At 32.7% G+C, this 14,493-nt stretch overlaps 1 protein-coding gene across 1 annotated transcript; it reads left to right on the top strand.

Moving 5' to 3' along the window:
- Positions 1-262: 262 nt before the first annotated feature.
- On the top strand, positions 263-12,802 carry LOC134721280 (cytochrome b-c1 complex subunit Rieske, mitochondrial-like). The gene is made up of 4 exons (XM_063584163.1): positions 263-528; positions 6,816-6,959; positions 8,012-8,314; positions 12,123-12,802. The coding sequence occupies exons 1-4, from the start codon at positions 330-332 to the stop codon at positions 12,284-12,286; spliced, it is 810 nt and encodes a 269-aa protein (XP_063440233.1). The 5' UTR covers positions 263-329; the 3' UTR covers positions 12,287-12,802.
- The last annotated feature ends 1,691 nt before the right edge of the window (positions 12,803-14,493 follow it).

The raw sequence follows: 14,493 nt of genomic DNA, 5'->3' as shown, positions 1-14,493 counted from the left end.
TGTATTGTGTTGCCGTGTTTTGTATGTCGCTGAATTGTTCATTCCCGGAATATGATGTTCCGGGACTTTTTTGTGTTTTTAATCCTGAGTCGGATTTATATTCATTTGACTCTACCCAAAGGCTTATGTCGTAAAATATATTTTGAATTTTTATTTTTTATGTGTTGAAATAAGGTTGATTAATTACATTTAGATCTGAATAAAAATAAATACTGTTATATAAGACCCCACAATAGATTATTAGTTTTTAATTTTCGGAAACATACGAGAGCAACTACCGAAATAAATTCTCTTCCGGTCACCTTGAATTTTGGACAAAATTTTGGGATATGTATTCCCTACCTAAATCCGCTGCTATGCCAGCAGTTTCACAAATGATAGGGAAAATTACAAGACCGATTCTACCTTCAGCTTCACTGGCACCAGAAGTTGTGTCATTAAAACCGTCCCAACACGATAAGAAATCGTCTTATACGTTACATAAGTTGGCACCGAAATCTGCAGTCAAAATTTCAAGTAACTGGTGTAGTAAGTAGATTGATCGTTGAACACACAATTCTGATATTTTTTATTCTTTTTATATTTAATTAATTGTTTAATTATAGAAATGATGCTCTCGCAAATACTATTTCATATACTGTTACCTAATCTGTAATTTCTGCCTCTGTCAGGCGCACCACCATACAGTGTAACTTGGGTGTTGCTATATACAGGGGCTCAATCACTTATACATGTATAAGTCTGACATAACAATTTTAACTTTAGTCTGCATATGCTGATAATACACCTAAACCTATTTGTCCACCATTACTGGATATCACACAGGTTCCCGTAAAATTTTGATGTCATAAAACATTATATCTGAAGTCACAATGGAAAAGTGATTGTGTATGACGTCAAAATTTCAAGCAGCCAGCTCAGTTGGGATTACTGTAAATTCAGAAATTATTGCGAGGTTTTTATTATTGCGAATAATGCGACAGAGTTGTAAACGAAATAATTAAAATGCGCATTTTGTAATATTTTCACTGAGGCCAGGATTTTTTAATTTGTTGGTTTACGGATCCGCCGACCCGATTTTGCCGATTCCTAGAATAAAAATAAAATTGACTTTTCATGCTTTTTTATATTCCCGCCGACCCAAACAAATACATTATCCCTGCAAAATAATAATTTTTTTCTTTTTTTATGAAATGAAATGCATGAATCACTAACACTGAGTAACAAAATTGATAACACTCTGTTGTGAAAAAATAAAACTTCCAGTTTACGTTTCTAAAAATAGACAAATCAATTATAACTGACCTTGAAATGTCGTTTACTTAAATAATTTTGCAAACGAAATCTATGTTTAAAACCCATTACACAATAAGTTCGTTTCCCTTATTTGTCATCAGTCTGTAAGATGCATAATCTCATAGAAATAGACTTGTCCAAATGTGGACAGGTGGAAAGCACCGCTTGGAAGTAAAAGTTTTGAATATCAACAAGTCATTTAGAATTTTCTTGTTTCATGGATAATAAAAAAAAATATCGTCCATTTGGATTAAAAACGGGAATGCATGACACTAGATTAACCCGATATTCTCGTTTTTTCCGTGGACGAGTCTATTACGTTTTTTGACATGTGTGTTGAAACTTATTTTCGTTTTGTTCTGAGACTACTATAACACAGAGATTGGTCACTACCGATTTATCGTGTAGTGTGAGTCTCCACCTTTTCAGCTACGTTAATATAACGTAGTTTCGTATTCAATCGTAGTTTCGTATTTATCAGTAGCAGACGACAAATTTCATCACCTAATCACCGAGACTACTAATTGTCTATTTCAGTATCGGATATAATTAAAAATAAATCATAAAAAAAATTGAATTAGAGGGAAAAAGAAAATAAATAATTAATATTTTCGTTTAACTATTCATATCTAGATATTTTTAATCAGTTTATAGTTCGTTAATAAATTTTAATTATGCGGCGAAAATGCAAATGTGATTAATCTTATCCATCTTAAAGTTTGGTACATTGTTTTGCTACAGGTCCGTTAATTGTATCTAATAAACAAGTATTTTACCTGTAAAGACAGGTAGTCTCAATAGCATGGGAGGTGAATTTGTTTCACAGCTGGGTGCCCTCAAGATACACGAGGCTCCGTTAATTGCAATAAACTTGTATACTTGTACAAGGTATTTTTACAGCTCACTACGAGTACCCATGTTACATATTTATTGCAGTAAACCTTGTCAATTACCATCGTTGCACTGGAGGTAGGATTCAGGAGGGTATAAATGGGGTTTTACAATATTCAAAAAACATGTAGAGAATGGAGAAAAATGGACCGTCAAATAAAGAATAGAGACTAGAAACTAACTCGGTGTTACAATTTAAATAGAGAATAATTACACAGAAATAATCAAATTAAATATTTTATTATAGTAAATAAAGAAACCCCACCAAGAACCTCATTCAGATTATCCTACGTAAATTTTATTTTTGAACCCATATTTTTTTCGGTTTCAACCCCTTTCTCTTTTTTTAATTTTCAGTTTGATAATTAGGTGGTGCGGTTTATTTCTGATCACATATAGTCATTGCTTCCTATTAAAGATTCAGCTAATAAGGATGCCTTTAATAGTCAGTAATAAATGATAAATCAAAGATTCCTTATTCAATCAATTTAGATAAAGATTTTGCAAACAATGTATTTTGCGGCAAATACATTAGAAACACAAAATTTCATTATAAAAGTCAAATGAATAATTTACTTGGGTAATAGATCAGGAAAGAGTTAGAACTTCACATAAGCTAAACTGGACCCTGCTGTTGTTTCAATCTTCGATCATGTCGAAGTATCAATCAGTATGTGGCCAGTTTACACATAGTAAGCCATAAAAATTAAAATTATGAATAAATGTTCCCCCAAAATCGTCGTCATTTTTATTTTCAAATTCACAATGATTTTTTTTTATCTTGGGATGATTGGAATCGATCTCAATTCTTGATCTTTAACGGAGTGATTATACTGCATCAGATATTGAATCTGACAAGGATAAAGTCTCTGCTGCAAAGACTGCAAAAAAATACAAAAGAAGCAGCAACCGCAGTTGCTTGTCAATCGAAACGACAAGCTATATATCAGTGGCCCGAGTGTGACAATACTTAATGTTGAAGGCCGTACAGTAACCTATAGTGGTATATGCCTGTGTCATTTTGGTCTCTTGTGGTGACAGTTGTCTCATTGGCAATTATACCACATCTTCTTTTTTATATTATTCTTCCGTTTCTGGTTTCCATGGCTATTTAAGAAGAACAAACATTCTAATCAAGATAAAAGGTAAGTAATAAGTCTCTCCTCAGAGACCAAACAACACAGAAGTAAACTTCAGGAATTCCGAAATCGAACTGCCTAGAACAATCATGGCCAAAACCAATACCATAATGAACTATATAAATAGATGAAATGGTATATTTTTGTTTCAAAAAACAAAAACAACATTTTTGAATTAATAATGAAAATCCTGTTTTCAATTTGATCAGTGAAAAGTATGGTGAAGGATTGTCAAATTTCAATTTCTAAGCTACATGAGAGCACCAGTGGCAAATATTTCTCGAATATGGGGTTTATTGCGTTTTTACAAAATCTTTATGAGATCTTATGACGTACATTATAATTTTTTGTACCCTAGTGATTGAGGTTGTATGAAGTATCTAAAACTCAATTAAATTTGTAATATCACATTGTTTTCGTTGACAATTTCCAAATAATACCACGCCTCAACTGAAGAAGTATTTTTGGTGAATTGTATTTCTTGGTGTAACAAATCTAGTTATATACCATTTAATGTATAGTGCAGTTCCAGGTTTAATGACACAAGATGTTCTATATGAAGAAAGCTTCCAGGTTGCATGACTAAATGATCAAAATATCATACAAATTATATGTGTGAGCAAAAACATTGCAGAATGTATAAAGATGAAGCAGGGTCAGATCTAAACAAGACTATAAAATATGATTTTATATGATGATGTCACTCTTTCTGTCAATTAAAATTCAATTCACAACTCATCTGTCAATGATGAATATTTTATGTACAGTCAGTCTGATGATCCCGCAATGAAACATTTTTCAACATGTTTAAAGTTAGTTCTGATTGTGTTGTTTCACCTATGTCTCAAGTCAGCATACTGTATTTCAGTGGTTGGGTGTGGTTCATGTCTGTCATATCTGATTTTTTGGTAAAATGCTTTGTTAATGTAGACTATTCGTTTTCTCTACTGTAATATACCAACATCTCCTCTTTAAATAGTATTAGTACATGTATTGCTTAAAGTCGCTTTCCCTTTAATATATCAAGATGTGTGGTTACTTGTGTGTTTTTTAATTGACCTGTCATTCAGACTAAGCATGTATGTAAATTTCTGCAATTCAGTTGTAGAAATCATCAACATATAAATAAACATGTATATCAAAATTCATAAATATTTATTTCTCCATATACTGAGACAAGCATAACAATATGACAATGAAATTTTAAAATAATAATTATTTTTTTTTCACTTTTTCCAGTAGACTTCAACGTTCTTCCAAATCCAATGCATGATTTCTTTCTGGGATAATCCTACAATAAAGAATATATTATCAATGAAAATGTATAGAACCTTTATCATTATAAGATCTCATAATTTAAAAAGAAGATGTGGTATGATTGCCAATGAGACAACTGTTCACAAAAGACCAAAATGACACAGAAATTAACAACTATAGGTCACAGTACGGCTTTCAACAATGAGCAAAGCCCATACCTCGTATCACAGCCTCGTATTCAGCTAAAAAAGGCCGCGATAAGACAATGTAAAACAATTCAAACGAGAAAACGTACAACCTTATTTATGTAAAAAAAAAAATGAACGAAAAACAAATGTGTAACACATAAACAAACTACAACCACTTAATTACAGGCTCCTGACTTAGCTAGGACAGACACATACATAATTAATTACTCCGAGATTACTCTTGACGTCCGACTGCTGTTTTGCAAGACAAGCTGGGGCCGTAGGACGTCAGAGCTCTCCAATATCAAAAAGTGGATATTTGCCTACCCAAAATAGATGCGCTGCTTCATCGCTTCTGGAGCCGACTGGGGACATTGGAATTTTATAAATAGGGCATCCATCTCTCATTTTTCATTAATCTCTTCATTTATGTAAGTTCTACCTGCCAACTTTATTTTTCTATATTTTAAAAGTTTTCATAGTGACCCCTCCATTTCAGCATTTTAAATAATGTGGCTGGGTTAAACATGTTTATAGCAGGATCCCAACCCTCTCCCTGCTTTTAAAAGACTGCTTTTATTTTATTAACAGATCCAAATATAAGTCTGAATTTCTTAAACTAACAATATAAATGAACCTTTCATTCGTTATCAGACCTCATGTTGTTTATTTACCTTGTCACTCGAACTTGTCACGTGTGATTCTTAATTATGAATCGGAAATGTCACGATCACAAAAAAACGGTATTTCGTAAAATTACAAATTTTACACGAGTACAAAGGATTATAACCAAGGCTTGTACTTAAATATCAAGGAAACAGATTGTTCATCTGAACTATAAGTGATGATCGAATTTCTCATTGACCCAGTCCCATACACTGGTAAAAAATGGAGATTACCTGCCGATTTAGTCAGTAAATTCAAGTATATAACTGCATTTTTTTTCTATTTAAAGTGATTATAAGCAAACAATAATGATTATCTCAATGTTATATTCACACTTACCGAAATATAAACCTCTTTAAACATACACATTCGCTAAATAATTATTTTTCTTCAGCAGTCAAAGATGGCGGATTTTTCCATCTTCTCGAACCCATCATGTCACGTGACTCAGATGTTATCGATGACACAAAAATAATCACGATTTGACTGGTCAGTACAGGAAGTGACCAATCTCTGTGTTATAGTAGTCTCAGTTTTGTTAGAAAGGTGAAATGTATTTATTTTGCATTTTTTTTTCTGTCTTGAAAGATTTTTTTTTTTTTTTCCCCTGACCGACCGACCCGACTTTTTCATGGGGAAAATCCGTAAACCAACAAATTAAAAAAACGTGGCCTGAATAAAGCACGACTTTTCCCAAAATCGTAAAAATTAAAATCGCATTTAAGTTGAAATTGACAAAATCACATTATTGAAAATAATAAATGCACACCAGAATTTCTGAATTTACAGTAACAATAAGGTTATGCGAGGCTTACAGTTTGGCCCAGAAATTATTCTCAGACACTTGTCCTTAAACAAAATAATTACAGTCTGCACCAAAAACTTTTTCAACTACTAGTCCGAAGACAAATATTTTGACATTTTTCTTAGTAGTCCAAACAAAATTTTGCAAAAACTCACTAGTCCGAATTAAATTTTACTAGTCTGGGGCATCGGACTAGTGGCTAACCGTGCAGACTGTAATTAACTTTAATATTTTGATTCTGTGGACACTAGACAGTGTGGATGTCTATCCCATTCAAAATTGTTTTGTCATATTGAAGTTCAGTTATTTATAAAATGGTGGGTTTTTTTTTTTTAAGTTTTGTTAGTACACCGTATATGTCATGACATGTCATGTCATATAAATGAATCAAAATGACTTTATCAATAAAAAAAACCAACATTTTTTCCATGGGTAGCTAACAACAGACTTGCTCGTCTTTCACAGGTTATACCTGCCTCAATTTACATTAAAAGTACAGCTTTAGTTAAAACATAGAGAGACTTTTGGATTTTAAAGTCTGACAAACTTTAATATTGCACTTTATTTTTTCAGGATCACAACAAGTAAGGTATTCTCATACAGATATAAATTTTCCAGACTACTCATCATATAAAAGAGCAGGTTCTAAAGATGTTAATGTATCTCAAGGACAATCAGAACCACAAAGGAAACTCTTTTCCTATTTGATGGTTGGAAGTAAGTAATGTTAAGAAAAGCAACCTTAGGCTCAGTTTCACGAGCAGAAGGACATGCATTGCAAGTCTGCCATTCTGAAAGTGACACAGTTTTCTGAAAAAATATTTGATGTCACAATTACATGTATAAGTTATAATAAACAACATCAAAAGGTTATTTGTAACTAGATCAGATGCACTCAGAGCAAACATAGATAAATCATGTAAATACCTAAATACTTCTTACCATCTTTTGAATGAGGATGTTTTCCCCCTGTATAATGCACCTTTGTATTAGATTACACTAGTTCTTGTTCTTTGGATTTGTTAGGAACCAGTTTCAAGTATGGACACATATTCTGTTGCCTTTAAACTGTCATGTTTTTGTATTGCCATTTATAAATTAATAAATTGATTAATTGATTGATTTCTTAACATCCAATGGCAAATATTTCATGCAAACTCTAAATGAAATAAAGAATTTTTGATTTAAATTATATGAATCCACAGTATGCAAAAACGTACAAAAAATGGCTATAAATCTGTAGACACAGCAAAAAATAATTCAGTCTAAAACAATGTCTGTTATTTCCTCAATAGTAGGTTCAGCTGAATGATAAACCAACACCATTTGTGTGACCCATCCTCATTGGGATTTACAACTTGATTGAAAAAGTTTGAAATTTATTAATATATTATTGGTTCAATTGAATATTTCCCTCCCATTCATTTCAGTTTATTATAAGACATTATTATATGGAGGGAAGTAATATTTAGTAAAAGGCAATGAGGCAACAATCTGGCAACACTTTAAAACCAAGTTGAAGGGAACTTAAGTTGTGGAATGGTCTTGGTAGATCCTTACTATTAATGATAACTAGACTGTCAACTAAAACGCTGTTAGTTTCCAATATCACCTGTAGCAGGGTGTGTACGAATCCACTCTTAATTGCCAAGAATTGCCAAAAGAACTTACCAAAATCCTTCCATCAAAAGTAGTTTAGTGTGTATTTTTAACTATATAATATGCATTTTCAGTTAAATATGTATTGTTTTTTATTTATTTGTTTACAGGTGGAGCAGTTGCAGGTACATATGTGGCTAAATCCTTTGTACAAGATTTAATGGGAATAATAGATGTATCAGCTGATATTTTAGCCTTAGCCAAGGTTGAGGTAGATCTAGCCGATGTCCCTATCGGAGAGAATCTGACAGTAAAATGGCGAGGCAAGCCAGTATTTATTAGGCATAGATCAGAAGAAGAAATCGCAACAGAAGCCGGTGTTGATTTAGCATCATTAAGAGATCCCCAACACGACTTGGATAGAACACAAAAGCCAGAATGGGCTGTGATGTTAGGAGTCTGCACACATTTAGGTAATTGTCACCTAAAATAGACTGTTAATTTGCTGGCTTCTTGTACTGTGGTACCATAGAGTTATATGTTCTAACAAATTGATATAGTTCTCTGAAACCTAGTTCATATTGGTACAAAGATTGTGAAGTTATATTTCTTATTACTTTATATTTGGTTAATATAAATTAATAAGTTTCTATCAAAGGTTGACGAATGGTGGTTCTCTCCTGGCACTCGAGCTTTCTTCACCAATAAAACTGACTGCCATGAAATAGCACAATAGTGTTGAAAGTGGTGTTAAACATCAATCAATCTATCATTTATAAACTACTGTGAAAGTACTTTAATTCGTTGGTATCAATTTTCGTGGTTTGAGAAATATTTACATGTTCGAGGGTTTTTAAATTCGTGGATTTTAGTTTTCTAAGATAAGAATTTAAAAGTTGTAGAAAGGAAGGTTACAAATAGTCTGGATTGAAGGAAATTGCAAAGTAAACATTGACTATGTAAATCGTAGTGATAACACTAATTAACCAATGGTAAAGTGATCAACAGATTAAAGATCATCAAAGGTGTTAATTAGGCCATAAACATGTCACCTTATGAAAACAGTAGCATAAACAAATGCTATAAACGTATCTTGGATTGTCAAATATGTAATTCTCATCAAAATCAAGCCCAGCATGAAATTATTGTACCCATATGTACGAAAACTAAGAGGTAATAAAATGAACACTTTATTATACTAGCATGTCAATACCGGAAATCTGACTTTTATCGATCAAAAATGTTTTTTATGGGAATTAAAAGATCAAAATTTGTACAGATTAGGGTATTAAAGATTAAATTGGTATACTCTTGCATTCTGTAGTTATGTGACTGCAGTTAAAGTATTCTCAGATTTGGTGTCATAAAATATATTCTCTAGATCATATCAGTAGTCAAACCTACGCTACGGATAGGGATCTTTTCATGTCTTAATTTGGACAATGGTTGTTTTATTTCGATGGACACTTAAATTCGTGGATAAAGTCATCCACGAAAACCACGAAAATTGGTACCCCACAAATAAAAGTACTTTCACAGTAATTGATAGAAGAAAGATGTGTTTTTTTTTTATGTTTCTCTATTAACTTGAGTGTTCATACATGTACATCAATGTTACCATTCGAAACACGCTTGTCATGTCACAAACTTAAATGATAAATTGCAAATAGCAGCCAAACAAATTAAATAAAATCCTTAACTCACAATAGTTAAGTTTCAATTTAAAAATATGAAAAACATTTTTATGAACATTTTGCAATGATTCTACATTCAGCAAAGAGAAAAGACAGATGTATTCATCTGAAAACTAAACACACCAGTATAATAAAAATACGGGCAAGCTTTTCAAATGAACCCAAATTTGTGAGCCTTGACAAACAACAAAATGCTAATCTGTCATCCAAATTTGAGACAAATCCCTCTAGATGAACATTTTACGTTTGCACAAAAAAAAAACATTTAAGATTATTATGCTCAATTATGTCACTGCATACAGTGCTACTACCCATATTCCTCATTCTGTCTACATATGTCATGTCTGTATTGATCTGATAATTATTTATGTTCATTAGTGTATATGATGATTAACATATTTAGGTTGCCTTGTTGAAGGATTCATTAGAAGTAAAAGCATGCACAAGCAGATTCACACCTGTAGTCATTTTGAAAGATAACATGTTCGACTATACACAATATTTATGCAATTCCATTGGTCTATCATTCCTATTTTCTATGTCTCCGCCGTAACAGAGGTGGCATTAAGCTGTACCCTTGTCTGTCTGTAGAGTCTACGTCCCTACATACTTCCAAAAATAAATTTCCGTTCTCTTATTGAAAAAGAAGATGTTGTATGATTATACTAAAATGCAGTCAACTTTAGCATTTGATAGTTCATTGATAACATTCTGGCGTATCATAAACAAACAACTTGTTACGTCTCATTTCATTGGCCGAAAGATTTAAATACAACAACAATGTAGTCAGTGTGCACGTGAATTGACACAGGTGACCGACAATGGAATTTACTATGTTACTACGAACGTAAAACAATGATTTGTATAGTTTACAAACCTTTGGTCAAAAGAATTAAATAGATGTTTTGTTAACTTCAAATAGTGGGGTCGAAATATTATACTGATATTTTGTTTAAAGTAATATTCTAAGTTCTTTATGCATGCAGCAACTCGATTATCTTGTACCCGGCATGATGAGAAGTATAAGGATAAAATAAAATACATGTGCCGCTTTTATACGGATGAATATATGAACCACTTTTAATTTCTTTCATACTGACGATAAGTTATAATCCTAACAATGTCGTAGTCACTTATAATAAGTATCTCATAATACTGATCCATTACAACAATTAATGAGGGGTTGCACTGACATTCCTCTTTTATTTTTCTCATACACACAGTACAAAAATGTAGCTAAAAGCGTACCATAAACGAAGGAAATTGTCCCCCAAAGATAGAAACAAAATAACTGTAATCGTATCATTGGTGCACCTGAATGAATTCAGTGAAGGCAGGTTGTTTTAATAAATTGAAATATTACATCGGCGAAGATTATTTCTTTTGCGTGTGTGGAACTTAATAATAAATAATACTTGTTAGAAAGCGTAGTTTATAAGGAACAATTCTTGTTCGAATTCGGGGCCTCTTATGGCTGACTATGCGGTATGGGATTTGCAAATATGGTATATGTATTCGTATTTAAAATGAAATACAAAACTAAACGTGTATGATAAACTGATAAACAAAATATCAAGAAATTAAGGATGACTAAATGCATGTGCAAGAAGAAACTCACCTTTTTATCAATACATTTAATGAATAAACACTTTTTTTTTAAACTGATTGTTTCTATTAACATGACTTTGTACATATTTACAATTATGAATATACAATTTACGTTCGTTTTTCAACCGAGAATAGCAAAACATCACACAGTATTTCGTTGGAGTTATAAACTACTTTTAATTCCTCTGTGCCATGGTTTGCCATCTCCGTTTTTTCTTAACAAAGCATGGTTGGTAACATGTGATGAATTTACTAACAATTTCGGGATTTTTTCTCTCAATTAAACTGAATCAGAAAAAAACCACTATTCTACGTCGAATACCTAAAACTCGGCAAATAATATGAAAAGTGTTTGTATTAAAGTACGGTTTGATTTTTCATCGAGTCCATTCAGTGAAAGAAAAGGCAATCAGGATGAGTAACTTGGGGTGGGCGAGGGTGTAGTCAATGAAAAAAATATGTGAATTAAGATTTTGTTTTATCCTGCATTGAACTTTTGATGTCGTCCCTTGATCTAGAGACATTTGAATGAAATATTTCAATGTGAAAACTGTTTAGATTTTTAAGTTTAAAATTTTGTTATCAATTGTAGAAAATTATAAAACCAATGAATTTCACATGCACATTTATAAAAGCTAGAATTGTGATTGGATAATCAAGAACACAATCATGTACTCGAATACGACGATGGAAGCTTTAAACGACCTTGACCAGCTACGTGAATATTGATCAGTCCATTCAACGTTATAGTACGTGTGTTCTATTTTCGCAGGTGTGAGGTCGAAGGTTTGAATTGACCAATGGAAACGATCGTTCCTTAGAGAGTTATTCTTATAAAGTTTGTTTGACTGATTACGTCGCACTACCTTTCGCTAAGCTAAGCCGCATAAGAGTATAAATTAGTTGCCACAACTGAATGTTTTGAAACCTATTCACAATGCTTATCATATATTTTATAACTTACTATTCTTTTTTTTAGGGTGTGTACCAGTTCCCATGGCTGGAGATTATAATGGTTATTTCTGTCCCTGTCATGGTTCTCATTATGATTTATCTGGAAGAATAAGGAAAGGTCCAGCTCCGTTGAACCTTGACATCCCTGACCATTCGTTTCCAGAAGGAACAATGCTGGTTATTGGTTAATCAAGGATTTTAATAGAACAATGATTTTATTTATTTCGGTGAAAACATGTACAATGGTACCAGTGCCCAGTGGATGATAGTTTATATGTTCACATATTGTAAAGAAATTTGACAAGTTTTTATAAGCTTTTGAGTTTTGTCTTGCCTTTCATGAAAGACCAAGATTTCATATTTCTGAGAATACCTTCATATATCATTCCAACTTACATTTAGGTTAGCAAACATTTTTATGGAGAAAAATACACTTATATTATCAAAGTGACTTAACCTTGACATTAAAATCACCCTGGTGTCTTTGTGATAATACATCTTACAAAGTTTTAACCTAGCCCTATTTATGTGACTGTCCCAAGTCTGGGCCAACTGTAGCCAACTTCCAAATGCAGGATTTTCTCTTTGTTGAAGCCCCATTATTAGCCTCAAGCAGTTTTCTGCTCTTGGTTGGGTTGTTGTTTCTTTGACACATTCCTCATCTATATTCACAATTTTATCTATTAAATTTATTCACATCACAGACTCTAACTTCTCTTGTCGAAAACCATATGTGGCCCTCTGGAAATTAGGATTATTATTCTTGCACAATTGGTAATGTGCTTCATTGACTTATTCAAACATCTTCCTATATTCAAACTGCAGGTCAACAATAATTGATGTATGATTTTTGTTTTGTGCTGTTTGGTCTTTGCTCATTTTCGAAGGCCTTATGGTGACCTATAGTTGTCAATATCTGTGTCATTTGGTCTCTTGTGAATCATACCACATCTTCGTTTTCATATATGATGTGAATTATTTGTAGCAAGACCTCATTCCAGTTGTCAGGTTTAATTCCAGGATTAATATTATAAAAATTAAGATGTGGTATGATTGGTATTGAGACAACTATCCACCAAAGACCAAATGGCGTAGATAAAACAAGGGTTCTCAATTCATGAAAGACCTGGGTCAACTACAAATGGTATATATTAAAATGGTTGTTAATATGGGCATATCTCAGTGTTACAGGGTTATGTAAGATGATCTCTACCTCATTTTTTGGGTTCATTGATTGGTGTAAAGTTTGTTTATTGGTGTGAAAAAATAAAAAGATGTTGTGTGAATGCCAATGAAACAAATATTTACAAAGGTCAAGGATGTAACCAACTGGTCACAGACAGCCTTCAACAATGAGCAAATATTCTGTACAGTGAACTATTAAAGGTATGAGGAATAGTTCAATTACAAACATGTTATATGTAAAGTTGTGGTACATATATTAATCTCATTCTGTGGATTTCTTTATTTTTGTGGGTATCAATTTTTATGGATTTAGTAAAAATTTTGGAAATATATTTGAATATTTCATGTCTTTATGTACACTTTGATATAATGTAAGCAAACACTTGAAGGCTTGACCAAAATGGTTACCCATAAGAATCTGATGTACTGTCCAGTTTTTGTTGAGCCTGTGACTTTAGTTGCAGAAAGCTCGACAAAGGGATAGTGATCTGGCGGTGGCAGGGTCGGTGTTAGCTTTCTTCTTAAAAGCTTTAAGGAAGAAGACCTGGATGCTTCATACTTTGTATATAGATGCCTCATGTTATGAAGTTTCTGTCAGTCACATGTCCAATGTCCTTGACCTCATTTGCATGGTTCAGTGACTCCTTGAAAAAAAAGTTCAGATTTTTGTAATGTTAAATTCTCTCTTATTTCAAGTAATAGGATAACTATATTTGGTATGTGTGTACCTTGCAAGGTCCTCATGCCCATACAGTTTTCACTTGACCTCAACCTCATATGATGGATCAGTGAACAAGGTTAAGTTTTGGTGGTCAAGTCCATATCTCGGATACTATAAGCAATAGGTCTAGTATATTTGGTGTATGGAAGGACTGTAAGGTGTACATGTCCAACTGGCAGGTGCCATCTGACCGTGACCTAATTTTCATGGTTCAGTGGTTACAGTTAAGTATTTGTGTTTTGGTCTGTTTTTCTTATACTTTATGCAATAGGTCAACTATATTTGGTGTGTGGAATATTTGTAAGGTGTACATGGTTAGCTGGCAGGTGTAATCTGACCTGACCTCATTTCATGGTTCAGTGGTCAAAGTTAAGTTTTTGAGTTTTGGTTATTTTTTCTAATACTATGTGCAATAGGTCAACTATATTTGGTGTATTGAAATATTTTTTGATCCATATGTCAGTCTTGCAGGGTAAATTTGACCGTGACC

Source organism: Mytilus trossulus, chromosome 6, assembly GCF_036588685.1.
Source record: "Mytilus trossulus isolate FHL-02 chromosome 6, PNRI_Mtr1.1.1.hap1, whole genome shotgun sequence".
Classification (NCBI taxonomy): domain Eukaryota; kingdom Metazoa; phylum Mollusca; class Bivalvia; order Mytilida; family Mytilidae; genus Mytilus; species Mytilus trossulus.
This window is presented reverse-complemented; position numbering and strand designations above follow the sequence as displayed.